This window comes from Calonectris borealis, chromosome 4, assembly GCF_964195595.1.
Source record: "Calonectris borealis chromosome 4, bCalBor7.hap1.2, whole genome shotgun sequence".
In the NCBI taxonomy this organism is placed as follows: Eukaryota; Metazoa; Chordata; class Aves; order Procellariiformes; family Procellariidae; genus Calonectris; species Calonectris borealis.
Window position 1 is genome coordinate 71,121,513 of NC_134315.1, and position 26,280 is coordinate 71,147,792.

The 26,280-nt window shown below is 41.2% G+C and overlaps 1 protein-coding gene across 1 annotated transcript in view; it reads left to right on the forward strand.

The window, feature by feature from the left end:
• Positions 1-10,023: 10,023 nt before the first annotated feature.
• Positions 10,024-26,280, forward strand: part of RNF150 (ring finger protein 150) — a 122,024-nt gene continuing 105,767 nt past the window's right edge. The window contains exon 1 of the mRNA XM_075150089.1: positions 10,024-10,499. Coding sequence (XP_075006190.1) covers positions 10,034-10,499 — 466 coding nt within the window. The 5' untranslated portion in view covers positions 10,024-10,033. The remainder of the gene's footprint in view (positions 10,500-26,280) is intronic.

Genomic DNA, 26,280 nt, shown 5'->3' on the forward strand with positions numbered 1-26,280 from the left:
TTCTAAAAGCTGGACTATGGAAGGCTTGAAATCTGGTAAATATAATAAAATATTTCTCTTAGATCTCTCCAGGCTATTTGGAAGCAAGCAGGCATTTGGGGAGAAAACTTCTCGTTAGCTTACATGTGACAGAACAGGTAGTTGCATTCAATTACTAAACCAAGCACTCCATTTAGGACCGAAGTATTCAAGGTAAAGAAACCAGAACAAGGCCATGCTATGCCTAGAGAAAAGAACCTTAGTTCTTCTCTAAGTGCATGTTTTACATTTATATATACTTTTTGTCATCCACAACATGAGCGGAGCAGCCTTACCGCCTATTGAAAAGTTTTGCTAGTTTTTATTGACGGTTTGGATAGTAAGAGGAAAATGATTTATAGTGGAAGTAACTTTTGCCTATGTTCATGGGTAACCTAGGAGTCAACTAATGAATTTCTACAAACTTACTTTGAAGATCAAAAATTAGTTTGTAAAGTTTGAGAACAATAATGGAATATATTGAAATGCTAACAAGTTGAAAAATTACTTTTTTTTTTTTTTATGTCTCATAAAACATAGATCTAGGAATGATATCTGATATTAAAAACAATATTAACAATTTAAATGTTAATAACATCATTAGCGTTGTAGGAAATCGGAATAGGTGATCATAATGGACCCTCTTACAGGAATCCTAATTAGTCTTTGCAATCTGTAACAAAAACAAACAAGCCCACACTGACTCCAGAAAAGCCTTTTCTTCTCCCAAGACGATGTTATAATGAATCATTACGTTGTCTTGTATGACAACAAAACTTTTAGTCTCTTCACAAAAAGAAGCTTTTAGACAAGATATTGACGAAGGCATATGCCAAATAAAGGTGCAATGTAATAAAGGGATTTGAGCAATTTGAGTTTAACTCTGTCAGACAAACAGCAGTGTTATTGCAAACTGCCGTGCTCAATTCTATATTAAAAAAAAAAGAGCCCACATCAGAGACTAGAACTAGAACTTGATGAGCTTCCTTGAACAACTTTTTTGCTAAAAGTACTTATAAATCATTCATTAGTTCTTACCCTTCATGGACCATTTCTCTGTCATTCTAATTGTAGTGGTAAACAGTTTATAAATGTATGAGATAAGAGGACACAATACAAAGGATAAGGCTATTATGTAAACTCTAAATGCAACGTCTGAAGTATTTGAGTGATGAATTCAGAACACTCACTTTTAAAGACTAGCCTTATAGGAGGACAGATATCTAAAGCACAAAGTGGATGAGAAGTGGTAATAGCCCAAAATTGATAAAACCCATCTGAGCTCTATCAAATTTTTAAGTAACAACTATGTGTACTTTTTCCTTTAACTCTTCTGTTCAAAGTCTTCATAGGCTGTAGTCTGAGTTGCAGTCCAGGTAACAAATATCCTTCCACTTAATTTAAAGAAAGATCCAATGAAGGAAATAAGAAAATGAGACAGCAAAATCCTGGGCTTTCATCTTTTTCACGTGCTTGGCATCCCTAGGATTCAGTGCAATCTTCATTCAACCCAGTGGTAAAAATACCATTTGAAGAGGAATTTTAATACCTACATATGAAAGTGCTTGCTTTGAGCAGTAGCACTGCTTCTAAGAACACATTCAGTCACAGATTTGAGCAGCAAACAAACTTTAATAGCATATGCAGGAACATCATAAAATATGCTTAATGTGACACAGCTGCATAGCATTTCGGCCATAATCTGTAAAAATGGAAGTCTGGACGTACTGAGCTTGTAAAACTGTCTGTGACAGCACCATCTGGTGTCTTCCAATAATACTATTATTGCTATTTTTAGGTGAGGGAAAGGAAAAAAAAATCCTGTCAACTTTTAAAGCTAAGTTTGGATATAGACAAAGGGGATTTCCTGGATCATCTAGTCCAAACCTTGCTGTTGCATGCAATCATTTAATAATTCCTTCACATCAGTTTATCATGTCTTCTTTAATTCCAGTTAGGTAATTAGAAAATTTCACAGTTCTGTTAATTAAAAACTTTCCTCTATTTTTTGTGTATTCATTTTTATATGATCAACTTGCAGTCTTTTTCTTAAGTGCCAAATCCTAAATTGCTATTTTCCTTCCACTGCATTTAGCCTTCCTGATATACCAACAGAGCAATCATATCCCCTTCGGCCTTCCCCTTGTTGCCAAGCTTTTAACTTTTTCATAAATAATTCTTCATTCCCTCACTCTCCTAGCTGCCCTTTTCTGCATCTTCTACAAGTGCTGTTCCTCTTACACACAACTCCAGGTGGGCTTTCTTGAGGCCTTGTGTGAGAAGATTTGTATGCCCTCTATGGCTGCTGATCGTGTTTGCTCATGCATTTTAAGGCCACACTTGAAGGAGGAGAGGGGGGTTAATGGGATCTTTGTGACATTGACATCCTCATGAACCAATACCCCAACCGATGAACTACCAGTTAAGAGCAAAAATATGTATTTTTAGTCTGTAAATTCATGACCTGGCATTATGTATTATTGAATTCCATCATATCTCTCTCAGTCAGAAGGAGAACCTTCTCCTGTATTCCATACATGCCTTTCTCTCTGTTGCCAATGGCACCTTATTTTATGTCATCAATGAATTTCCCATTTTGTTTGTATGCACCATGGTCATCAATGATCATATTAAATATGATCAATCCCAGGAATCACTCTTGGAAAACCTCCATTAGTAACCTCATACATCTGTTTTCAGCAGAACGTGTTACTATCTTCCATTTGGCCAAGTGTCTGTATTTGCCTCCTGTGTGGCACTGTGTAAATCCTCTATTGAAGTTCATCACCAAGGCGTATTAGTGTAGGAAAATGCCCAATTAATTCAGGTACGTATTTCCTGTCTCTCAAGCAAGACCAGGAATCTCTGCGTGTGTCTGAATTGGGCCATATAAACATTCCCACCATTATCCCGGGTATGTCTATTTTTCATTATTACATTCAGAGGCTTGTTGGTGGAAGTCTTGACAAACATTAGCATCGCAGTGTCACTGGGTACACACTCAACTTTTGATCTGAGTGTGGTAGCTTTATGGAACTGTAACACTGTAAAGGAAATGTCACTTGTAAGCACAGTCTCTGAATCATAGGTAGGATGTGCACATGTAGCTTGTCCCCTCTCATACACCTACTATGCTAGCAATTAATAGCTTCATTTTGGCAATGGTGGAAGAATTTTAAGGGTGTCCTTTCAAAAGCTGAGCCTCCCACTAGAAAATCTTTCAGCGTGACTATGCCACTCAGAACTTGGGGTGTAGCCTTGGTGAGGTGAACATTGTATTTTGTAGCTCTGCACCCTCTTCGCTGGTGATTGCTTAAGGAGCAAGATGCAGGATGTCTGTTGAGCGAGTAACTTTGTCCGTGTGAATACTACCTCATCTGCAGCATATTCACTGGTATGTTTCAACCAAAATAGTGTGAAGCAGGATTCTGCCACTAATTTGAAAACTGCAGTAATATTTAATATATGCTGTCCACGATAGACAGCGTGTTTTTCCGCACAGAGACTGAACTCTATATTTCTTTTAGGCATTAGAGAATGGCATGTAGCTGGCAACCTCTACTTCCAAGATTTATCATTATACCACAGAAGTTATGAGCCGCATAACTAGCGCTTAGCATGACTCTCTTCATTCCAGATCACATGAACTTCCAGCATGAGGCACAGATGATCTCTAATCACACATTTCTATGCAGCTTCTGCAGAAAGTTCCACTCTTTACACAGTCTTGTCTAATACATTTCCAATTTGTCTGGTTTTTTGGAAAGAATCTCTGTTATAAGGTACAGCTTCTTTTAGGTTCTTCACAATATTTCCCCTGGAAGATGATTAAAACACTAGGAACTGGCACCATTTTGGAACTTTAATTCTTGTGTGTTAAGAAATTCTGCCTCAGCAGGACTGCGCTTCACTCTGTGTGTGTCTGTCAGTGCCAGAACAGCTAGCACAGATAGAGAAATACAAATTTGAGCCTTATCCCACACTTAAGCTAAATGCAGTCTCCAGTCAGTCTGGCTGACCGTTCAAGAAAGAAGATGGAGGTACCTGGATCTGATGCTAGTCACAGTAGTTCCCTGCCTTCCCCCCACGATGTAGGCTATGGAAGATGGTGAGCTTAATAACAGTGGCTTATGAGGTTCTGGTAGCCCTTTGATATATTTGGTTACACATGCTCTGCCTTAGAAGGAGACAGGTAGGAAAGGAACAGTAAGTAAGGTGAGCACTTGTAATCAAGTGACTGGAGAAGCCGCCCGGCTGGGGTGGCAGGGAATGCTGGCGCAGTGCTGGCACCTGGGCTACCCTGCAGAGCTGGGTCTGGGTTTTGGCAGTTCACTTTTTCTCTAAGACGTTTATAGGAGAGCAAGGAAAATAATCTAGTAACAGGAGAAAACTAACTTTCTGCTATTTTTACGTTGCAAAGGAAAAGCCAATATTTTGACTGAGGGCTTAGTAAGCCTCTATGTGCGAGTAATGAGAAATGCAGAAAATGCTGAAAGTTTAAGGGAGCTGAGTGAGCTATTGCGGAAGAGAAAGAAATTGCAGAAAGGAGATATGTTTCTTTCAAATGTTCTTTATTTTTAAGAAGCTATAATAGAAGAAGGAACAGGCAGAAAGATGTTCATCAGCAGCAATCTCCCGGGTTCTTGTAGTTTACAAAAAAACCTCTACAACAAAAGCAGACGCTAAACAAACATGATAAGACGTGGCAATTTTTGCCTCTGGAACACAGGGAGCACCATCTCACTATGAAAACTTAATAAGGATCAAACAAGATAAAGCTCCTTTCAACTCTTTTCATAATTTTTAAATGAAAATGTCACTTTCCCTATAAATTGTATTGAACCTTTCCTATAGCTCCCATAAGGAGTTTATATTGGCTGGAACAGTTTTTTTCTGGAACTTTACTCTGAAGATTTCTTTAGAGCATCAGAGCATTATCAAGAATATTAAACTGACCTAAGTAAATGAAACCAGAACTACGGTAGCAACTATAGTAATTCAAACAATCTTACAGAAGAATGAAGCAGTATTCCAATCTAAGGCAGGATTCTGTAATAAAGTAAGTGACAGGCAATATAGCTATTAGCATATGAATAGGAAGATGGATGGAGTATTAACAATGTCAGTTAGGTCAAGAAAAGATGTATTGCTCAATTAACTCTCTAAATGAACAAACTTGCTGGTTTTTTTTAACTCAAAGCACAGTATTGGCAGCAAATGAGTGTGGCGATGATATTGCTTTATCCTTTGTGCAGTCTCCCGGTGTTAACATCTCTTCTGTTCTTCTCCACCTGTAAGCAAGAATCAATTTCAGTCTCATAGCTAGGGAAGGCAAAAGAACTCATTTTCCTGAGCACCTACAGAGACATTGTATTTCAGTCAACTTTTCCTGCTGTCCATCAGCATCACGAAACCTTCAGGCTGCATTGAAGTTAGCTCTAACCCCAAGTCTGTCCCAGCCCGCACCTCCTGGGGTCCTACCTCTGTGGGGACTCATCACACTCAATGCAGAGGGAACTGAGCTGCCGACCAAAACCTCCTGAGAATACAGAGAGAGGTGGGATTTCTCAGCTACCCTGTGGTGTGTATTTTCCATAGGTTTGCTTTTGTCTATGCCCAGCTCAACACAGAATCACTGACCTTTGGGTGTATCTAGGTCCTACGTACAGTAAGGCATCAAGTTTGCATGCTCGGAATTGCTCACTGGAGGATCTTTCCATTAATGGTAAAGGGAGCCAACGCACCAAATTTAGGCTTTTTTCAATACCCTGCAATGCCATCTTCAGTATTCTTCTGGATTAAGATTCGTAACTTCCAGGTAAATCCCTACTTCAGCAGAATTTAGGCAGCCATTTTACCTCTTGGCAATGATTGTCCCAACAGGCTGAGATAGAGGTCCACAAAACACCGTGGGATTCCATAACAGAGCGGCTTAGCAACCTGGAGGAGATTCCTCATCTTTAACTGAAGCAATTTCTAGCGATTGCCTTTGAGATCGTTTGAAATTTTGGGTATAGACACACGATCCAGCACAATCTAAGCACAACAAGTTACCTTATAAACCAAAAAGGGTATAAACTAATGAATTTTGCCTTGTGAAAGGGCAATCTAGCGAAGTATTGTGGCACATAATAGAGGCAGTCATGTAGTGAATTTCAATGTGTCATTTGCTCATTATCAGCTGTTACCTAAACCCAGCTTCTGAGTTTCTGTATATCAATAGAATCTGGAGCTGGAGTTCCCCACATGTCACTTCTCTTCAACTTATTGACCACATTTCACACACTCAAGTTTGAATATGATGATCTTGTAACTTTCTACAAGGTATAGTTCAGCTGGAATTATTCTCACTTCAGAAGCGTGGAAAACAGGGAGGAGAATTTGTAATATATTATTAAAGTCATAAATAACATCTAAAATTCAGAGATATATGCCCCCCACCCCAATGCTACAGACACTGTAAAATGATTTTCAGTAGTATATAAAAATACAGATTGTGCTTTTCACTGTAAACCAGGCAAGGTGATTTGTGATCATGCTGGATGAGTGCCTTATATGCTTCTGTGGAGGCTGGCGTGGGACAAAAGTCACAGGGTTTGTTTTTTTTGAAGGAGAGAGCATAGGCTAGGGTAAGGTAGTGGCAAATATCTTGCTGGCCTGAGAGAAAACATGCTTACAGCTGCTTGGATGTTCATTGAAAGTACGGTGTTCTTGTGCCAGAACCAGAACAGAGCTCTGGGGAGCCAGGCAAAGGGAGAACCTCAGATGTTCCTGTGAACAAAAACAAATAATATGGGAAGAACCACCATCAACTATTATACCAAACTGGGTGATTATAAGTCAAAGCATTGACCTAGTTAACTGTAGTTCAGCTTTGAGCAACAAAAGTGATCAAATATTCTGTTGTTTTTATTCAGGTCTACTTTTAAGGTGAGAAGCGACCACTAGGTTATAAATTAATTGTGAAGAATTTCATATCTTGCACTTAAATGAAGCATGCTTTCCAGTGGTTTTGTTTGTTTGTTTGTTTAATTTGAATATAAGAGTAGATTGTCTTTCACTTCCCAGGACAGTCTCACTTCTGAATTTTCTCCAATGGACAATCACTGTTTAATCAGCTACTTTTGCTCTAAGTTGCATTATCTAGTTTAAACTTTGGTTCTTGTTATGCCTTTATCCACTAGCTTAAAAAGCCTATTAGTACTTACTGTTATATCCCTGTGATGGTACTCATACAATGTAATTATATCGCCTCTTTTCTTGAAAAGCTGAATAGACTGGGCACCTGAAATCTCTCCCCGGAGGGGAATTACTTCAAATTATTTTTAGGGTTCCTTTCTTAGCCTTCTCTAGTATTTCAATATCCTTTTTAAAATGCAGATACCAAAACTGGACAGCTTCCAATATCTGTCTTACTGATGCTTCATGCAGAGACAAAATCGCTTCCCTACTCCTACTTGTTACTGCTCTGAAACATCAGAAGATAGCTGCACCCTCTTTAGTCCCTTTTCCCTAGGAGTATAGCACAATTCCTTCCTACTCTGACCCCCAAATCCTTCCCTGTGTGCAGAGTAAACCCCACACTCCCCGGTTCTGCTCCAGAGCGGCTGGCAGTTTCGGTCACCTGGACTTATATTTTTGCATTGAGCTCTATTAAAACACCTTCTGTTTCAACTAAGTTCATCTTATCCGGTCCTTAATAGGCTACACGTGTAATGAGAATGTCATGTATCATTGAATAACACACTTTTCAAAAGCCTGCTATGGCCATGGTTGTGTAACTTTACTAACCACACTGATAATTTCCTCACAAAAACATGAATCATGTTTGCTTGGCAGGCCACTTCCCATAAAAAACAAACTTTATCCATACATTGGATTTTTTTCTCTCTTGTTTTTCTAGGGGTTGGTTAACGTTAGGCTAACCAGCCTTTAACTACCTGGTCACCATAATTAGTTTTTCTGGATCTTATCAGGAAACTGAACACTCAATCTTTCAAGATTTTCCTGTTATGCCAAGATTTACTTGAAGTAGTGTCAGAGAGCTGGTTATTCTCTCCGCCCTCCCGCCCACTCTTTTGGGATTCATGTGTGCCATTTTTCCGGGTCTGCTGGTTTTCATATGTTCTTAGGACATGCTTCTTAATCGCTCCTTTATGAGTCAATAATCTGGCAAACACGTCCTCCCTTTCTTTCCAAATATAAACCTGAAATATTTATTGATCATTTATACCTTTTTTGCCTTCTCTTCTAATAATACTTCTTACTCTTCCAAATATACAAATGCTTTATTAGCCATAGCCCTTCCAGGCATGGATTTTCCCCTTACGGCTTTTGCTTCCCTTGTGAAATCTCAACACTTTCTAATTAATGTTGATTGCCATCTACTTTTGTCTCTCAATGTTAGTTCTACATGGTAAATTTTTCTTCTCAGTTGCTGACTTCACTTCTTCAGGAATGGGCTTTCAAGGAAAGTTACCCTCTTGCTTGATGGTAGACTTTTTGCCAACCCACCATAAACTTGTCTATTTTATTCCCCTATTCGCCTATCCATTTTTCTCCCAAATTCACTTTTTCCAACTTTGGGGAAATAACTTTTTCAAAGCAGTGTATGTGTGTGTGTAAAATATGGCTAAGGCTGTCGTCTGTTTGCTTAGATCAATGGCAGCTATGGACGTAAGCTGGAAACAGGCAAATATTGACCCTAGCGAGATACTCGGGCACCTCATCTAAGTGAAAGGGAATGGTATTTCTAGGAGCAGACTTTAATAACGGGGGGGCTAAAATAGGCAGTAGCTATTAATCTTGTGAGACGCCCTTTGTTACTGAACATAGTTATGGAAAAGCAGAATTTTTGCTACTCGCTTGCACTAGGACAGACGAACAGAGTCAGTTGTGTTTTGACCCTTTCAAAAGGCATTTGAGTCTTGGCCAAAATTCTTTTGGGGTGTTTTCTATATTAAAAATCCCCAAATCTGGGCTTTCACTGAGCCAAAATTAAACTATTGTTTTTCTGTCCGTGACCGTGGAGTTCGAGTGTTTCCCGAGGGCGGCTCTGTCATTCTTTGAGGTTTCACCTTCGGGGTTCTCTCTGTTCCTGTCACTTGTGCACCCGGTTCTGGTAAACGTGCCTGTCGGCGTCATTCAGGAATGCGTAGTAAGAGTTTTATTCGGTTTGTAATTTAAAACCTGATCTACGAGCGATTATCCCTCTGAGCTGTGTGGCATAGTTACAGTGTAACATTCGCATTTGCAATTTTTTTAACTTCTCCTACAGCAGTCAGGAAAAGAGGAAAAAAAAAAAAAAATCCAGTTAAAACCACGAATCGAGGTGTGACCGACTCATTGCAAAGCTCCCCGCATCCGGGCTCCCCGGGGCCCCGCTCTCTCCCCGGCGGAGGCGGCCGTTGGCCTCGGCCCCAACCGCCGCGGCGGGGCTCGCGCCGGCCCCCCGCGCTGCCGCCCCTCTGCCGGCAGGTGCCGCTGCCGCGCCGCCGCGGCGGCCGCTCCTCCCGCACACGGCGGCGCCCCGCCGCCCCGCACCCCGGGGAGCGCAGCCCCTCCGCCGGGCCGCGCCGGGCGTCCGCAGGGGCCGGGCGCGGAACGGGAGCGGCGCCGCGCGTTTGTGCCTCTGTGTGTGTGTGGAAATCCCCTCCTCCGCGCCTTCCCTGCCCGGCCGCCGGCCGGGCTGCCAGCAGCGGCGGAGGAGGCAGCTGTGCGGGCAGGGCGAGGGAGGGGAGAGGGGCAGGAGGAAGCAAGGCAGCGGGGAGGGAGAGGGGAGGGCGGAGACGGGGCCAGCCCGAGGAAATCAAACGGCCCCGACATGAATTAGGCAGCGGGCTGCAGAGGGGAGGGCCCCCCTCCCCCTCCCTCCCCGCACGGCGCCCGGCGGGAGCAGCGCCGCCCCGCACGGAGCCGGCTGCTCGGGGCACGCCACAGGCGCACGCACACACACACAGACAGGCGGCGGCGGGGGCGGGCGGGCGGGCCGGCCGGGGTGGGGGGGGCCCGGCAGATGAAGATGGCAATGTCTGTGATCCAAGCGTGCCGCAGCCTGGCTCTCTCAACATGGCTGCTGTCCTTTTGTTTCGTGCATCTGCTGTGCCTGGACTTCACCGTGGCCGAGAAGGAGGAGTGGTACACGGCCTTCGTCAACATCACCTACGCCGACCCGGCGGCCGGCAGCGCCGAGCTCCGCAGCGAGAAGAGCGAGTGCGGGCGTTACGGCGAGCAGTCGCCCAAGCAGGACGCCCGCGGGCAGGTGGCCCTTTCCGCCTCACCCGCCGACCGCTACGCCTGCGACCCCGGCACCCGCTTCAATGCCCCGGCGCCAGGCAAGAGCTGGGTGGCCCTCATCCCGCGGGGCAACTGCACCTACAAGGACAAGATCCGCCACGCCGCTGCCCAGAACGCCTCTGCTGTGGTCATCTACAACGTGGGCTCCAGCAACGCCAACGAGACCATCACCATGCCCCATGCAGGTGAGCCCCGGGCACCCTGCCCGCACTCTGTGGGCACACCCCGAGGTCTGTGCTGGGTGGGTGGATGGGCCCCGTTTTCCTGTGCCTGGCAGCCCGCTCTGCCGTCCCGCATCCTTGGGGTGGGAGCTGCTGCGGGGTGGAAGGTGTCCTTGCACTCTTGGCAGGGAGCAGGGTGGGCTGCGGGCCTCACCGGGTGGTGGGTGCCCGTCCCGGGGGCCATGGAGCACCTCTCCATGCTGCCATGTGCCGCTAGCAGCAATGCACGCTAGTGCTCCAGGGTTGAAAAGTTGGGGAGATGTAAAGTTTGGGTCCAGTTGGAGGAATGGATGGGACCCTGAGCCCATTGTGGGGCACCAGTGTTTTGTTGTACCCTGAGGATCCTCTGGCAGGTGCCGCATGGGATCGGGCGTGATTGAGCCCTTCAGAAGAGGAGAAGCATAGTGTTTATGGTGCAGGCTTATCAGGAGGTGCAATAAAGTAGGGAACACAGCGTCCACTGTCTTGCCTATGATAGTGTAAAAGCTGTGGGATCGAGTAGGAATGCCGAGTATCTGATTTGGTGAGAACATGAGATATTTTGTCCAGGACTGGGGTGGGGGGGTTCACTCTCCCAGGTGAACGCTGTGATGGAGTTTGTGCTTGCAGTGTCAACACATGGGTGCTCAGGTCCCAACATGTGCTCGTCAACTAGAACTGAGCAGAAATCCAGTCATCGGAAACAACCCAAACCTCGGGTTATCGCCACAAAAAAACGCTGGTTTTGTAACCATGTTTGATCTGAAATAATGTTTTAAAAACAGATCACCAGATTTATATTTAGGGCCACTGTGTTCTGCCAGGGGTCACTGATCTTTTATACCAGCAGCCTATGCTGTGGAGACTAAAATGCCACCTATTGTGAAATTTCGGTTGGTTTGCATCCAGTAACTAATCATGCCCAGCTGTTTCATGCCAGTTGAATCTTAGCAGAGTTGGGGTAGACTGAAGCACAGAAAGGCTGCAAGACAGGATGTTATTCTAATGACATTTTAAATTTGTACAGTAAACTAGCTAGCATGGATGTGCTGAGAAACAATTTGTTGCCTATCTGTAATGCTATAATACTGCTGATGCAAAAGTCGCGCTTTTGGAATCTCTCCTGTGCAGCCTCTTTAAGAGATTAACCATTTATTTGGGCAAATTCATGTTTCTTTGGTAGGCTTGGTGGAAGATGGGGGTTTTTTAGTATTTTCCATTGGTTTTGTGAGACAAGCAACTCATAACCTCTTGAGCTTCTGAAAACTGTGCTTTATAACCTGCTCATGGTTTAGTAGCTGTTCAGATTATACTTCTTGGTACTTTAAGTATCACAGATTATATACTAAGCAGTATAAAGTAGTAGGAGCTTGGCATACTTATGCACCCTTAAAGTAAAGCTCAGGCTGTTTCAAAACTTGAGATGCATTGCTTGTTCTTGTCTAGTGAGTTTCTCTAAAACTGCCAACATGTTGGATCAATTAATGGTTTGCCTGTTTTTAAAGTATGCACTAAGCTGGTTTCCCACACAAATGGTGTTTTATTAAGAAACAGTGGGAGTTAAAAATGTGTCTAACCTTTTAAAATGTTAGAGCTTTTGTTTGTTTTAAAGTCTAAAATGAAGTAAGCAGGGAATCTTTCTTACTGAAAGTGGCCTCAGCTTTCAAAAATATGAACACTGTATCACTTATCTTGGGGGCAGCTTCTTTTATGTCATATGACTCCTTACAGTTTATTCTGAGAATCCTTTCTGAGTACTGAATTGATACCCAGCGGTGTGATTGTACAGTACCAGAGGCTGAAATGAAAGGAAACTTGCAGAAAATAATCTGGACTTGTTGAACATGGTCAGTGAGGCTGAAGGGCTTTGCTGATTGATTGTATAAGGTTGTCTTCGTTTTAAGGATTTTTGTTCTGTGAAGTTGGAAAATGGTTGTTGGTCTTACCTTGGGGAAAACCTGCCCTCTGCATAGAGTCAAAACTCAGAGGAGTTTTAGAGCAGAAGTCTGCTGGAACAGGAGGAAAAAATAATTATTCTTAAACAAATCTTTGACAAACTAGCAGGGATTCAGAACTGTATTTATCTTTACTCTTCCTCTTGTACTACTGTTACGCTGGGACAAAGTGGATGTACAAGCTGTATAAAATTATCTTTCTGACTTGCAGCCTTTGATGCTTGCTTGGTCCCAGTCTAAATGATAGCGCAAGATTCAAGGGAAGAATGAATCAGGTTCTTGGTTTCCGAGTTCAGCAGCATCTGCGATGCTCTACCCACGCCAAATCCTGGAGTGGGAAGAAGAAAATTCCATCCTGGAAACTACTTGGGGGGTGGGAGGGGAGGGTGAAATATGACCTAAAAAGCAATTTAAAAGTCAAAAGAAATATGATGTTACTTTCTTTTTTTTTTTCTTTTCTCCCACAGATTTTTTTTGATGTTTCATATAAACTTAAATAAACTCTTTCTATACAGAAAACAGTATATCCTGTTGCGTAACAATGTGGCTCCTGCCCCTACTAAAGAAGTATTACTCCTCAGAGAGATGTTTTTCCTTACGTACATTCTTCTCTTCTGTATGCTTTGCCTTCTTTCTTTTTATCTCTTTGTGCTTCTTTTTCTGCTCCTCTCACCCCCACTCTCATTTCTTCATCTCTACCCCTGTGCTTCATTCCCCCTCTTAACCACATTACTGTGCTACTTCATGATGCTTTCCCCTTGCCACTTTCTTCCCAAAGCTTTTTTTCTCCTGCTGAAGATCTTACCTCACAGCTGTGTGTTTAATTATGTTTCCTGTTTTCTGCTACAATGCATGCCAATGGCCCTGATTTTAAAATCTGTAGGCAACTGTAGCAAGATACTATTCTTGAACCTAAAGGAGGTTTGGTAGACCTCCCTCCGCCCTGACACCCCCACCCCCACAGTCAAAACCAGGGTGGTATTATATCGAAGTCTGTTGTGGAAATCTTCAAATACAACTTTCCAGGATTTATTTATACTGCACCAGACAAAACAGACCAAGTGTTCGATTTGAACCAGTTCAGTCACCGTATTGAAAGCCTTTGCTTTCAGGGAGCTTGTACTTAGGTCACTGCTTGCACATCCAGAAGAGTGAGGTAGAGTTGTGACATCTGCGTTCACAGGGAGTGCAGAGCTCTGTGGTTCTCGTGCTAGGACGTGCTTGGCTTTTGCATCATCTGCTACAGCCTTTGCAAACTGGCATCTTTATTTTTATTGGCTTGAAGTATGGTATAAGAGTTGTGAGTCCAACTTTGTTTGCTTTTTGACTAAGTACATTTTAACCAGAGAAGGAACAAAAGCATCTAGAATTTCTGTTTCAGACACTTTTTATTTCTCCTAAATCAACTTTTCTAGTAGAAAAGTACTCTAATAATGTACAGGGTGTTCCTTTTCCTCCAGAAGAATAATCTGTGGTGTTGGCTAGGGTTTCTGGCTGGCATTTTTTCTTATTCAGAACAAATTAGCTGTTATTTAGGTTTGAAAAGGCTCTAGCCACTGTGTCTACATTTAAAACTTAGTATTAATTGGAAGTATTCTTACTACCTGTTGTAGCACATGTCCTAACACTTCCTCTGAGCTCTGAATAGATACAGTAAGGGAGCCTTCCAGAAGATGATTCAAGGTGAGAATTTCCCTCTCTCCAGCTCTTATTTGAGAGAACCTAGGTTGACCACTTCTAACTTGGGCACCTGTCAGGTGCTTGGGGCTAGGAAGGGATGTTAACTGTGACTGTATGCATGATTCATATGTGGGTAAAAATCAAATCTGTAGTATTCAATACAGTTTGTAACATTCAGTTTGGATTCTGGGGTACATCAGAATATCTCACAGGATGGATATGATTATTATGTGAAGTAAATTGCATCCTAAGTATTTTGCACCAGAAGCATATGTGAGTCAGGGAATTTTGCATTCTCCGTATTCTGCTTTTCCAGTGCATGCCATCACAAATTTTAAGTCACATGCTGCGTGTATGACAGCCTGTTTTCAATGAGAGGCTGATGCCTCGTTTTTTGTAATGGCTTGTACACACTGGCAGCAACTGTCAACTGTATCTTTGAGACATGAATCTCACACGTGGTCTAAGATGACTCTGACTTCTTCCCTCCCTCTTTGGCCCTCCAGTGCAGCATGTGCGTGCCAGATTGTGTGAGGAGGGCATGGGCATCCCACTGCAAAACCAGGTGTGTCCCTCCGCACATACTGTGAATGTAGCCAGCCTTGATCTGTGCACATTCAGTTCAATAACAGTTTTTTCTGTTGTACTCAGATTTTTGTTCCACGATCAATGACTAGTCTTGCCTTTTACATATTTCAAAATGTGTTGGTAGTAGTTTGGGCTTTGGGCTTCCCTGTAGATTTGTACTGATGTGCAAATTAAACACTGAAGCTGAAGATTTCTCTCTTTACAGACTTAATTCAGTACTGTAGCTACATTTGTTCCTTTACTAAAACAATTGTTTTCCTAAACTTTTGTTGAATTCTAATGAGGAAAATGTGCTGACAGCATTCACACTGAATTTACATATGGATAAGCGTGAACTAATCGAGGGTTGGAGATTGCAGGCTTCCAGGGCCTGCTATAATTATTTTGTGCTCCAGGCACCCAGGATTCATTCCTAATAGAAACCAGCTCAATGGGGGAGGGAGATGGAGATTAGTGCATCTCTGAGCCTTACCCATTGTGAAATTGAGGCATGGCTGGGGTGTGCTGCCATCCTTAGGAACTCAGAGGAGCTCCTGCATCCATCACGTAGGCCTGCCTTTCAGTAATTTTTGAAAATCTGGTTCTTGATATTTATCAAAATCAAGGATTTATAACATTGGCTAGAGCCAGCAGTAGTGCCGACAAGCTGTCCCACTGTGTTCGCTAGTGAGCCGCACTTCTGCCTACTAGTTCTGAAGTGGTTCAGTGCTAGACTTCTCTACTGCGGAAGTGGTGGGGGAACTTTGTGATGTTAGGTAATTGGTTTAGCTTTAGCTGAATTAAAAGGGATGCATTTGACCTACAAGGACTAGAGCAACAAAATAATCTTAGTCTCCGGTACTACTTGGGACAGCCACTTCAGCGGTGGGGCACTGAATTTTCCTCATTAGGTGAGACGCTTTTTGCCTTGTTGAATCTCACATCTTTTTTCAACCTCACGACCGACTTGTGTATCTCCTTCAGAGCCCATTGCAGTCAGTGGAAAGATAGTGAGTCCATTGAGCTTTAGATCGAGTCGTAAGGTACAGCTTTCCCTACAAAGTGCTGAAGTATTGATTGATTGAAGATTGCATTGATCCTCCAAGCTTACTGATTGCAAAAGCAGTTAGATTTCTGCATGCCCTTTGGTTATCTGCAGCATTTGTTTGCAGTGATATTCATACAAGTTCTGTCTTCAGATCTCTGCAGTAAGAAGTGACACAGCAAGAAGAAAATCTTCCTCAGAAACAAATCTGTATCAGCACTGATTCTAACTGCTGCCTGTTAATCTGGAGCACCTCCTTTTGGTATACTGTCCTTAGGAGAATGGCTTGCTTTTGATAAAGTGATGGTTTGTTCTAGTCCCATTGGTATTTTGGCTTTGAAATGGTATATGTTAGCTTGGGTTATTAGAATACTGTGGCAGTCTGTATCTAGTGTAATTCCATTGTAGCTCACTAATTCATGAAGATATATTCCTGTGCTGCTCCCCTACATGGTACGTCACAGAGCCCAGGAACGTTTTCAGCAAAAGGGGAGAGAAACCTACAGTTAGGTCAGTGTTGGCACTTTAAGAGTCTCTTTTTCTGGTAAGAGAAGAGGACACTTCCTACTTTTCTCATGTAAGCGAAGGACTAAAAGAACCCATTATTTTGCCGCACTTGTTTGATGGAGCTCATAGTGCATTGTCATGTGAGATGACTGAGTTTCAAGTGACTTCTGCCTCCTTACATCACGAGCCAGGCTGATGAAGAGTTAGACCTTTATGAAGGGATAGCCCAACGACGTCTCCACTTCCCAATAACTTCTGCATAGCTAACCTGCACAGAAACAGCATTCATTTCAAGACAAGCCCCACTTCTGCCCTTTCAGTTGCATTTGAGTACTAGTCACTGGGTGACTTCTTTGGTACAGAAGGGAGTGAACAATACAATCATTGACTCATAGAAATCAGATATGGAAAAGACTGAGTAGTGTCCATGTAATCTGCCACCTTACTAATGCAGAACTGCTTCCTACAGTGTTATCATCTACTACCGTCACAGTGCTTTTTGCTTAGCATCTGGCAAAGGAAAGAATCTTGGGGTGCTTCAGAACCAAATGCAGTCTATGTAAGCAGAAGAATGGTGCTGAGGCAAGAGGTAGGAGGATATTAAATAGTAATACTATATCTTGCAATAATATTTAATTCTTATAACTTCCACAAAGTCATCTTGGGAGAGGCATAACTGCTAAAGGATAAGGTTTAAACCGAACTGTATCCATTGTACCACACAGTTTAGGGGAGTATATGGCAATTGCAAGAAGAAAGAGGAGACAAAATATTTTGTAACTGGTTATGTCCAAACAGGCTTACTCTGCTGCGTCTTGATTCCATTACGGGATGTGACCCAGGATTTCATTAGTACCCAGCGCTCTCCTCATTTCACTCCATAGTGTTTTGGTTTCTCTGGAAGAGAAATCTAGATGGATAGGCCACATGTCAGCCACTGCACAGTTTGACCAGGTCCTGAATGTGGATGAGCAGGGGTCAAGGACCCTCCAGGGTGCCCTGCTTGTTCATGAGTGTAGTATCTCAGAAAGTAATTTTATGAAGAACTACAATTTCTATTACCTGGAGGAGAAAATCCAAATCACTTAGGTGAAACCTCAACTTTTAAAATTTACTGTATTAAATCTACCAGCTTTATATCTACTGTCTGACCCACTGCCCATATTAGTGGATGCCAAGCTTCATAAACCTACAAGTTTGCTAGTGAATTTACTGTGAATTGAAGATCATCAATAATAGGCTTACTGTTCTTCAGTGCATTTTGTGGACTCATTAGAAGTAATCCTTCAGCCAGGATAGGTTGAAAATTACTGATTTAGGTGAACTTACCACCCTGGTGTTTTTTAGCTCAAAAATGGATGAGTGGAAACAACTCTTTCACCAGTTCTAGTAGATGGAGAAAGGTTGTAAAGATTGGTTTGCTTATAAAACAACAGTACTATGCAGCTGTGTTTTACAAGAGAGGCTTAACAAGGGCATTATTTATTTTTTTGGCTCCTCTTCAATAAATTGTTTGAGATAAACCTTAGAAAACTGAACTGAGGAGAACTGAAGGAGTTGATTAAAAGATTAACCTGTTTGTTTTATTGCTATTCTACACTGAAATATGAAAAGCTAGCATCTTTGATTCGTTGCTACTTAAAGATATAATAGCTTTTTCAAATAATTGTTCATTTCTTTTCCCTCTCAAGAGTGACTTATAAATAACATCAATAAAGTGAAGTGCCTGTTCATTTGCTTTTGACAGTATAATCATAGTGATATTCAATTATACTGCTTGACCTAAGGGTCTGTCAGAGTTTCGATCTCAAATTTGATGTGTTTAACTGTGTTTATGTATGTAATATTCCCTGCTGTAAATTGGAAAGGTAGCCCATTTATTTTAACCTTATTTTCAGTTTGAGACAAAATTGGAGGAAAAAAATGTTTATCTTTTTAGTTCCCAAAACGCAGAAACATAAATTACAACCATGTAACTCCATAGAGTCCTGGTTTGAGTATATCTTGTATACTTCTTAAACACGGATAGAAGCATTACATCTGCATAGGAATGTAGTTCCTTCAGGGATACATGGAATAGGATGAGTTGGCAAGTGCTCCCTTGTGCTACACACTTAATGAGACATAGCTTTTTAAAATTAATTTATATTCCATAGTGTCTTGAAGCCTTTATCATGAGATAGGACCCCTGACACTGGGGTGCTCCATAACAAAGCAGTTCTCTCTGTATGCTCTTCTACCAAGACAGCCCCCTACTACTGACATAGCTGTCTATGAACCATCATCATTTGTCCTTGAACATTGGCTTAATTATATAGGATATTCTTCTTCTTCATAATTTGTTCCATACCTTGGGCTTCCTCCCTTTTTATATGCTCTTTGGTTTGCCTCTTACTGTTCAAATCTCTCCTTACAAGGCATCTCTTTTTTGCAAGTCATTGTAAGAGTATCTTGCCAGATAATATATGTATGTATTTTAAAGAGAATTATGCATCACATTAATCTCTGGCTTCCAGCTTTATAAATCACACATCATTAAACTATGCTTTTCTATTTATTGCTTGATCTTGCAGTCCTTGTCAAAAAATTCATTTCTAGTCACTGTTATATTGTGTTGAATGTGTCTGACATTACACAGCAGTACTAAGAAAGGACTCAAGACCCTAGTAAGTAGATGCATCTTTAGTTAACATACATGTCTAATCTTAAGATTACTGTAAAATATGTCACTATTAGAATATGTGTTGTGGGTTGGCTGGGTTCTGACCCAGTACAATAAGTGGTACAGTTTTATTGTTTTGCTTAAATTGATTTGTGGAGAACTTGAGAAGCTTTTGCACCTAGTTGTTACTGTCATACTAGCAGAGCAATTCCAGTTCCTCGTGATCAAAGCTCTGGGTGTCTAACAAGTTTCACTATAAAAGATTTCTTGGATTTTCCAATTATGCAAGAGTTCTGTATCCGTATCTGATAAAGATCTCTCTGGTTTTACATCCTGTGATACTAGCTAAAATGTTAGTATTCTTTTTTTTTTTTTCCATTTCAGTATTTTCTGTTAGAAGACAGAAATTTCTGCTTTTCCTTTGCCCTTTCAGAAGTCTCTGTATTAGAGAATCTTATATCTTTGGCCATATTTCTGGGGCATGTCTGTGTTTGTACTCAAAAAAAAATCTTTAAAACAGAACAGTCTGATGCTGCAGTCTCATTCATGATTGCTTCTTATACTGGTACAGAATACGCTTTCCCCTCTTGTGCCTTTTTAGGCTTTTATTATACACTCACTGTCTCCTAGTTTTACCTGCCAGTATCATGTTCCTTGAGTGAGGCAGCTTTCACAAGATTGTGTAATCTCTGTGCCTGGTCCCTTATTGCTCTTTATAGGTTCATGTGTTTGAAGTACCATCTGGTTGTCCATGAAATTCATACCTTTACTAAATACTATATCAAGACTTTTCACGCTGGAAAATGAGGAGCTGTTTGAGTAAAATCCATTATGTCTTATTATAATATTGCCTTTGATGTCTTTCTCTTTCCTCTTAATTTTCTACTTAGTTTTTTTTCTCTCTTTTTTTTTTGGGGGGAGGGGGAGAGGTATAGTTTCTTTGCTTTCCACACTTCCAATAAATCTTTCCCTTGGACTTCTCACCCATTTTTTCTGCTTAATTCACTTCTCTTTTTATGTGCTCTGTAACTACTTTTCATCTCTTCTAGTTTTTTTCGCCTTTCTCCCCACCCCTTACCAGGTTGACAAAAACAGACAAAGGCTTTACATACAAAGTTGACTGTAAGAGGAAGCAGAGCAGGATTATGGTTGCTTTTCCTTTGCAGCTGACTCTGGGTTTAAAGAGCATCTGCTGACCGCTGTCTACTGCTCAGGGTCGGTTTGGAGGAGTGGGACACCAGCAATCGGGAAGTGTGGCAGTGCCGTTTATGAACAGAAGACTGCCAATCAGGCATAGCACATTTGCTATGCATAGAATGACTTTGTGCTGAACACTCCTAAGTCTTTTTCATTAATTCCTAAAAGACTAGATTATGGTACCCTCTATGTAAAGAGGCAGATTCTGCTCTTTCATGCTTTTGGAGAAGAAGATTAAGTTTCGCCTGCTGGGTGCTAGAAAAACTGACCGGGAATTTTTCCATCAAAACTGTTTTTCTTTAGTAGTGAAATCGATTTTCAACAAAAAACTGTTTTAGAACGTTTTTGCTCTCCAGAAAAGATCTTACAGTTCTGAGTTTGAAGAAAGATTTTATTTTAGTAACTATTTAATGTCTCAGAATTTCAGGTTCAGAACAGTTTTCCCTTTCCTTTTTTGATGATATATTACATTTTAATCAGCTTTTACCAGCTTTAGACACTAGTTCCACCCCAGAGCACAGACCTGACTTCTTCCCAACTCAAATGTTACACTTCTCCAGGAATCAATGCGTGCATTTGATTACAAGTATTATTTAAAGAAATTGAACTCAAGTTTGCACTGCTGAATTTCTTCTCCCTGCGATAGTGTGCCAACAGCTTTCTGTCTTCCCATAGTGCGGTCCCTAAGCTACAAGATCTTTGACCCTTGCTGTGTGTGTATATATCCTTACCAGCAGGCTAGGCATGACTTTAGCACTGTGTCTAGATACACAAGGGAATGATACTTGGTGTGAGATGAAGATTGCCCTCATAGACAAAGACATAACAAGGATCAGTAGTTGTCAGTGGAAGTGAGACAAATTCAGGCTTGTAGTAAGATGCAATTTCCTAAACGGTTGCCCATAACTTAGTGTTATTTGAATGGACTTGGATAGCTCTCTGAAAGTCCCATCCTGGAAAAATTACCCCATTCTCTGGGAAAACTGTGGTAGTATGTGTACGGAAGGTTAGAGAAGGTGATCATTGTAGTTCGTTATGGTTTTAGGGACTGCACCTCTCTGGAACTACCACCCAGCTCTTTTCCACACTTGGAGACTGTCAAAACAGCTCTGGCAGAAGCTCTGCACAGTGGGCAGAGGTAAACCCTATGGCCTGAAGTATCAGCTTTTCAAGACTGCGTAGCATGTTCTTTATCACCTGGAAAGAACTTAGCTGGGTGACAGTGATGAACCAATGTCAGTTCTTTATTTCTTTGTGACTGTTGCTTGTAGAAGAGGAAGCTGCAAGAAAACGCACTTGCAAGAAAAACATAGTCTGAGCGACTTCTATTTTTTGTGTCTGAAGATAGCCAACAAATGCAGGGAGCTGCCTGTAAGCCTCCACAAAACAAGCATTTGCTGGAGCATCTGTCTCACATCGTAGAAGAAGTTGAAAGCCTTTCTCTTCCAAACCTCCTATTTAAATGTTGAATGCCAGCACAAGGGAATATCATGATTAAATACAACGCAGAGCGGCAAAGGAATCACAAAAGCCAATAGTACCATCATTCATTTTGCCAGAGAAATGGCTAAAATAGCCTTCAGATGAAAGTCATGTAAATGAACATGAATCCTGGAGAGCTGAATTCATGCTGATGGGAAAATAATAGCCATGGAAGTAGCTTGTGACCCCAGTGGCATCATAACCAGGGAGACGTTCTTCCTCTCAGAGACTATGAAACTTATTTGACTACTCCATATATCTTAATCCCCATTTCAGTTCTGTACGGACTCCCATGTCTCACTGGTACCCACTGTCATGATCTTTGAAATTTTCTTGTTTGCTGTCTTATTGCTGTTTGTTCCAGTCCTTCCTTGCTGCCTTTACATGTGGTGGGAACATTCCCTGAGATGATGAGGATCTTGATCACCTTGTGCTCAGGTTTTCTAGTTGCCTTTAGCAGTTTTGCATGTCGCTTAGTGTTTGAGTATGGGGGATTGTATTGCTCACAGAATATTGCCCAACTGGGTCCGTAGGTGAATTAGAGAAAGCTACCAAACAGCTTAACTGCATGGGAAAGTAATGAGCTGTGTCTGAGGCAGTCAGGATCCTGTAGTGCGTATTAATTCTTCAGAGAACTCATCTGTCCTTTTCATTCTCCTGGCCTGGTAACCCCTGCTTAGGAAACCACACAGGAAATTTTCTTTTTTCTATGTTTTTTTTTTTTTTCCTCTAGAGACATTATCTTTTCTTTATCCATCTAAGTCCCAGAAAGTCTTTTTTTTTTCTTTTTTCTTTTTTTTTTCCTATCCTAGTCTACTAACTAGAACTTCTTGAGATGCAATTTATGAGAATCCATAGCCCTACTTCTAAGAGAAAAATATGACTGTATAACTATTTTTTCTGAATTTATAATTTCTAACGTTTGGTAGTTGAAGGAAATTTTTGGTAACAGAGATTTGATATTATCTGGTTTCTAAATATGCATGACCTATCACTTCTTTCTCCAATAATTAAGGACTTCATTCCTGTTAACTAGTTTATGTAACCATCTTTCTGCTATTAGACTTATGAAAAATAACAAAGCAAGCACTGAATTTTTAGTATAGAATAACTTCTATTGATTATCTTGTACATTTGATGTGTAGAATCTGTTCTTAGTTCTCAACCAATACTGTGCTGAGTCAGCACAATGATTGCTGTTGGTCTTTTCTGGACAATTTATTTTGTGTCCATAGACCAGAAATATGTTTCACCAATGCAAAGATAACTCTGCTAGTTTTATCACAAAGCTGTTGTCTTTGGCTCTGACTAGCCAAATCTGTTGTGGATTAGCCTGCAAAACAAGAGTTATTGTGCGTATGTAAAGCAATAGACTGTTTGGTAGTAATGATGGCAGGGAGGTAAGAAGCTCCTGTGTCTCACCTAGACCAATACGGCAACTCCTAAAATCTCTTACTTGCAAATGAGACGAATACTTAAAAATCACTTCTCACTTTACTAAGGTAGTGATTTTGCTGTCATAAAACTCACTAGTAGGTATTTTAAAATTTAGGTTAGACATTATTTCTAATGTCTACATTACATTAAGGTAATTTGGAGAATGTGTCATGTCCCAGTTTGGCACGATGTTTGCACAAATGCTTATAGTTAACCTCATGTTTAGTTCTTGCTAAGAATGGGCCAGAAGTTGAGCACCTTGACTAAATGTGATTGAAAGTGGTTTTATGAGAAAATGTCATCTATGACAGAGGTAGAAGTGCCTGATGTAGCCCAGAGGTTTATTACAAAGAATGTTACTGTGGTAATCTTGGGGGATCTTATGCCCTCCTGTAGCACTGTGAATAGTCAAGGTCCTTACAATAAGGCATTTTTATTTATAATTGTAAATATAAGATATATACTTTATATGTTTCATAAAACAGGTGCTTTATAAATACCTATTAAAAGAGATGCTTTAATTATTTTACATTTCTCCACATAGATTGGCTTCTGCTTTCTGGATTATCAGGCATGTCCACATCACAGTAAGAAGCAAAGGTGCCTCTCTCAACTTCCAGTGAACACTTCCATCTGAGCAATAGCTGACCACCCAAACCCTTTAAAGCCCAGATGCTGCCTCTTCTTAACTGTGTTTTATTTGATGTCTGTTACCAGTGCATGCAGAGGAACAATCATAGCTGTGAGAAGTGTGGACAGCTGGTTAGTTATTTGCAGATGTCGTAGAGATTTATATCAACCAGTCAATTGTACTTGCTAGGTGAGCAAGAGGAGTTTGTGTAATTTAGAATAGCCACACGGCATTTCGTGCTAATCAGGGAGTTGCCTAATTTGGAAATACATACATGTCTAAGGCCTATCAGATACACAGCAGCTCCATACCTTACGCCCTTTCCAGTTTGGGAGTAATTATTGTAATGTTTTGCATATTTGGTTCCAGTAGATAAAATTTTGCATCCTTCCTTGTGGCCTTATCAGCCTGTCAGCTTCATTTTGCTTTGAGAAATTCAGGAGAGGTTTCCTTGATGTTCCCTCTGGTACATATCAATTTTGAACAGAACTTTCAGCCACTTGGACAGTTGTTGGGGGTATGTTGAGAGGATGGGAAACTGTAACCAAGGAGGAGGGAAGTGTAAAATTAACAGATATTCCTCCATTAGACATTCCTAACAAGTTAACTGCCATATTTAGTTAGAGAGATCTGCATGGAAATAATACAATACTTATTTTTAATAACCTTTAAGTATGTAAGCGTGCCTCATGACAACTGTGTTAAAATCACAGTTAGACTTGCCAGACCAGCCAAATATTAATGTATAGTACACAAATATTAATGAATACCTGAGGTGACTCAGTGGTGTCTTCAGTGCTCTGCAAATATGTATTTATCAGCACAAGCCTCAGAGATCCTCCATAATCTCAATGTGAATGGACATCAGTAGGAGTGGAGGTGATTAGTATCCATTTGTGGGTGCTATGCTTTTCACAGGCCTGGGCCTTAGTTTGCCTTCTCCCGTGTCTCCTTGTTTAATAAAACAGAATTGGAATCCATCCATCAGAGAATTATTGCAGGTTTGATTAATCTGAAAATAAATGCTGATGTTCGTGCTGTTACCCAACAGTTGTCTCCACCTGGTGGCAAGAGTTTCAGGATCTGAGAGTGCATTAGGTCTTTATTCAAGTGCACAATATTCAATCGACTGGAAAAAAAAAGATTACAATTTCATTTTTTATTTCCATCTTTAATAATGGCAATGTCCCTATCACTGAAAGGGATAATATACACGGCATTTAAGCACCCGCTATAGCAATGAAAAGATTGTACCTTTTTCTTGTGGAAAGATGCTATGCTGTGCAGACTTGGTGTCATGGAAACTGAAAGAATGTATGAAGTTTTAAATAGGCGGATGAATTTTAGATCCACTTCTCCAGCTACTTTGAAAAAGCACAAAAACGGCTTGGCTGGAAAAGTCGCAAGAAGTTCACAGGAAAAAAAAATTCTCCAGCACCAATAAGATGGTCTCCATAGTTCTTACGTGGGGATTTGGGATTAGACTGGACTTTAAACTGACTTTTCACAGGCCATATTTTCTTTATGCAGACTGCTTTCAGGCCAGCTCAGATGCTGATTACTGAACTTTCAGGTTAGCCAGCATTACTTTAAGAGTCTCCCAAGTCCCTATTTCATTTATTTACATTTTTTAATGTTATTAAGAGAAAACCAATAACCGTCCTGTAAAATTCCAACTCCCAAATCTTTCTTTTAGAAAAAGCATTATGAGTTTGCTGATTGCCAGCAATGCACTTACCTATGCCATTAGGTAACCTCTACTTCTGAAATCTTAACCCTGCTGAAGTCAATGCCAAAATTTCCTAAGGATTTCATTGCTAAGTAGTTAAAGCAAGGAAATAAATACCTGAACTCATTATATATCTTCTGCTGCCCCCATAGTATTTAACACGTTGCTGTCAAGTACAGAAAAGCCCCATTCATTGCAACCCAACAGAAATAATACCAGTCTTTCACCAGCAATCTCGGTGAAGTATTAACAGGCTGCATTTCATATGAATTGCACACATCTATCAGATTCAAGTAACACAACAGACAACACCAGGGTTTCATTAAGGTCATTTTGTAATTGAGTGAAATTATGGGCCAGCCTGTGAGTGCCTTGAAGCTCTAAGTATTAACTTCCGTGAGTTCTCCAGCGCATTTAATAAAAGGTCCACCTGGCCTCAAGTGATTGTATAAATTATGTAGCCATTGTTACATTTATGATATAGGTAGAAGTTAATTTTCTTACCTTTTGAAGTGCTTGACAGTAGTAGGTCATGTCTTATGTGTATTTCTGACAGTGGGCTTCAAAACAAATTTTTCTGAAATCTACTGACAGCTAAAATTTAGTTCTTGCAAGGTTTACGCCTTTTGTGTGAAATGAAAGGAGTCGGGGGGGAGGGTGTGGTGGTGGTAGAGCTGTGTTGCAGGAAGAGGCTGAAAAGCTTGGTTTGCAAGATGCACGTGCCTGCTAGCTCATGTCCAAGAAGAGCTGCCAGGCTCACAAGAACTGCGAGAGATACTGCTGCCTGACAAAAGTCATAGTGGAGATAAAAGCTTCTAGATCTCGAGCAGGTACTGGCTGGACGCGCTGCAAAAAGACCTGTTCTATATTTGGA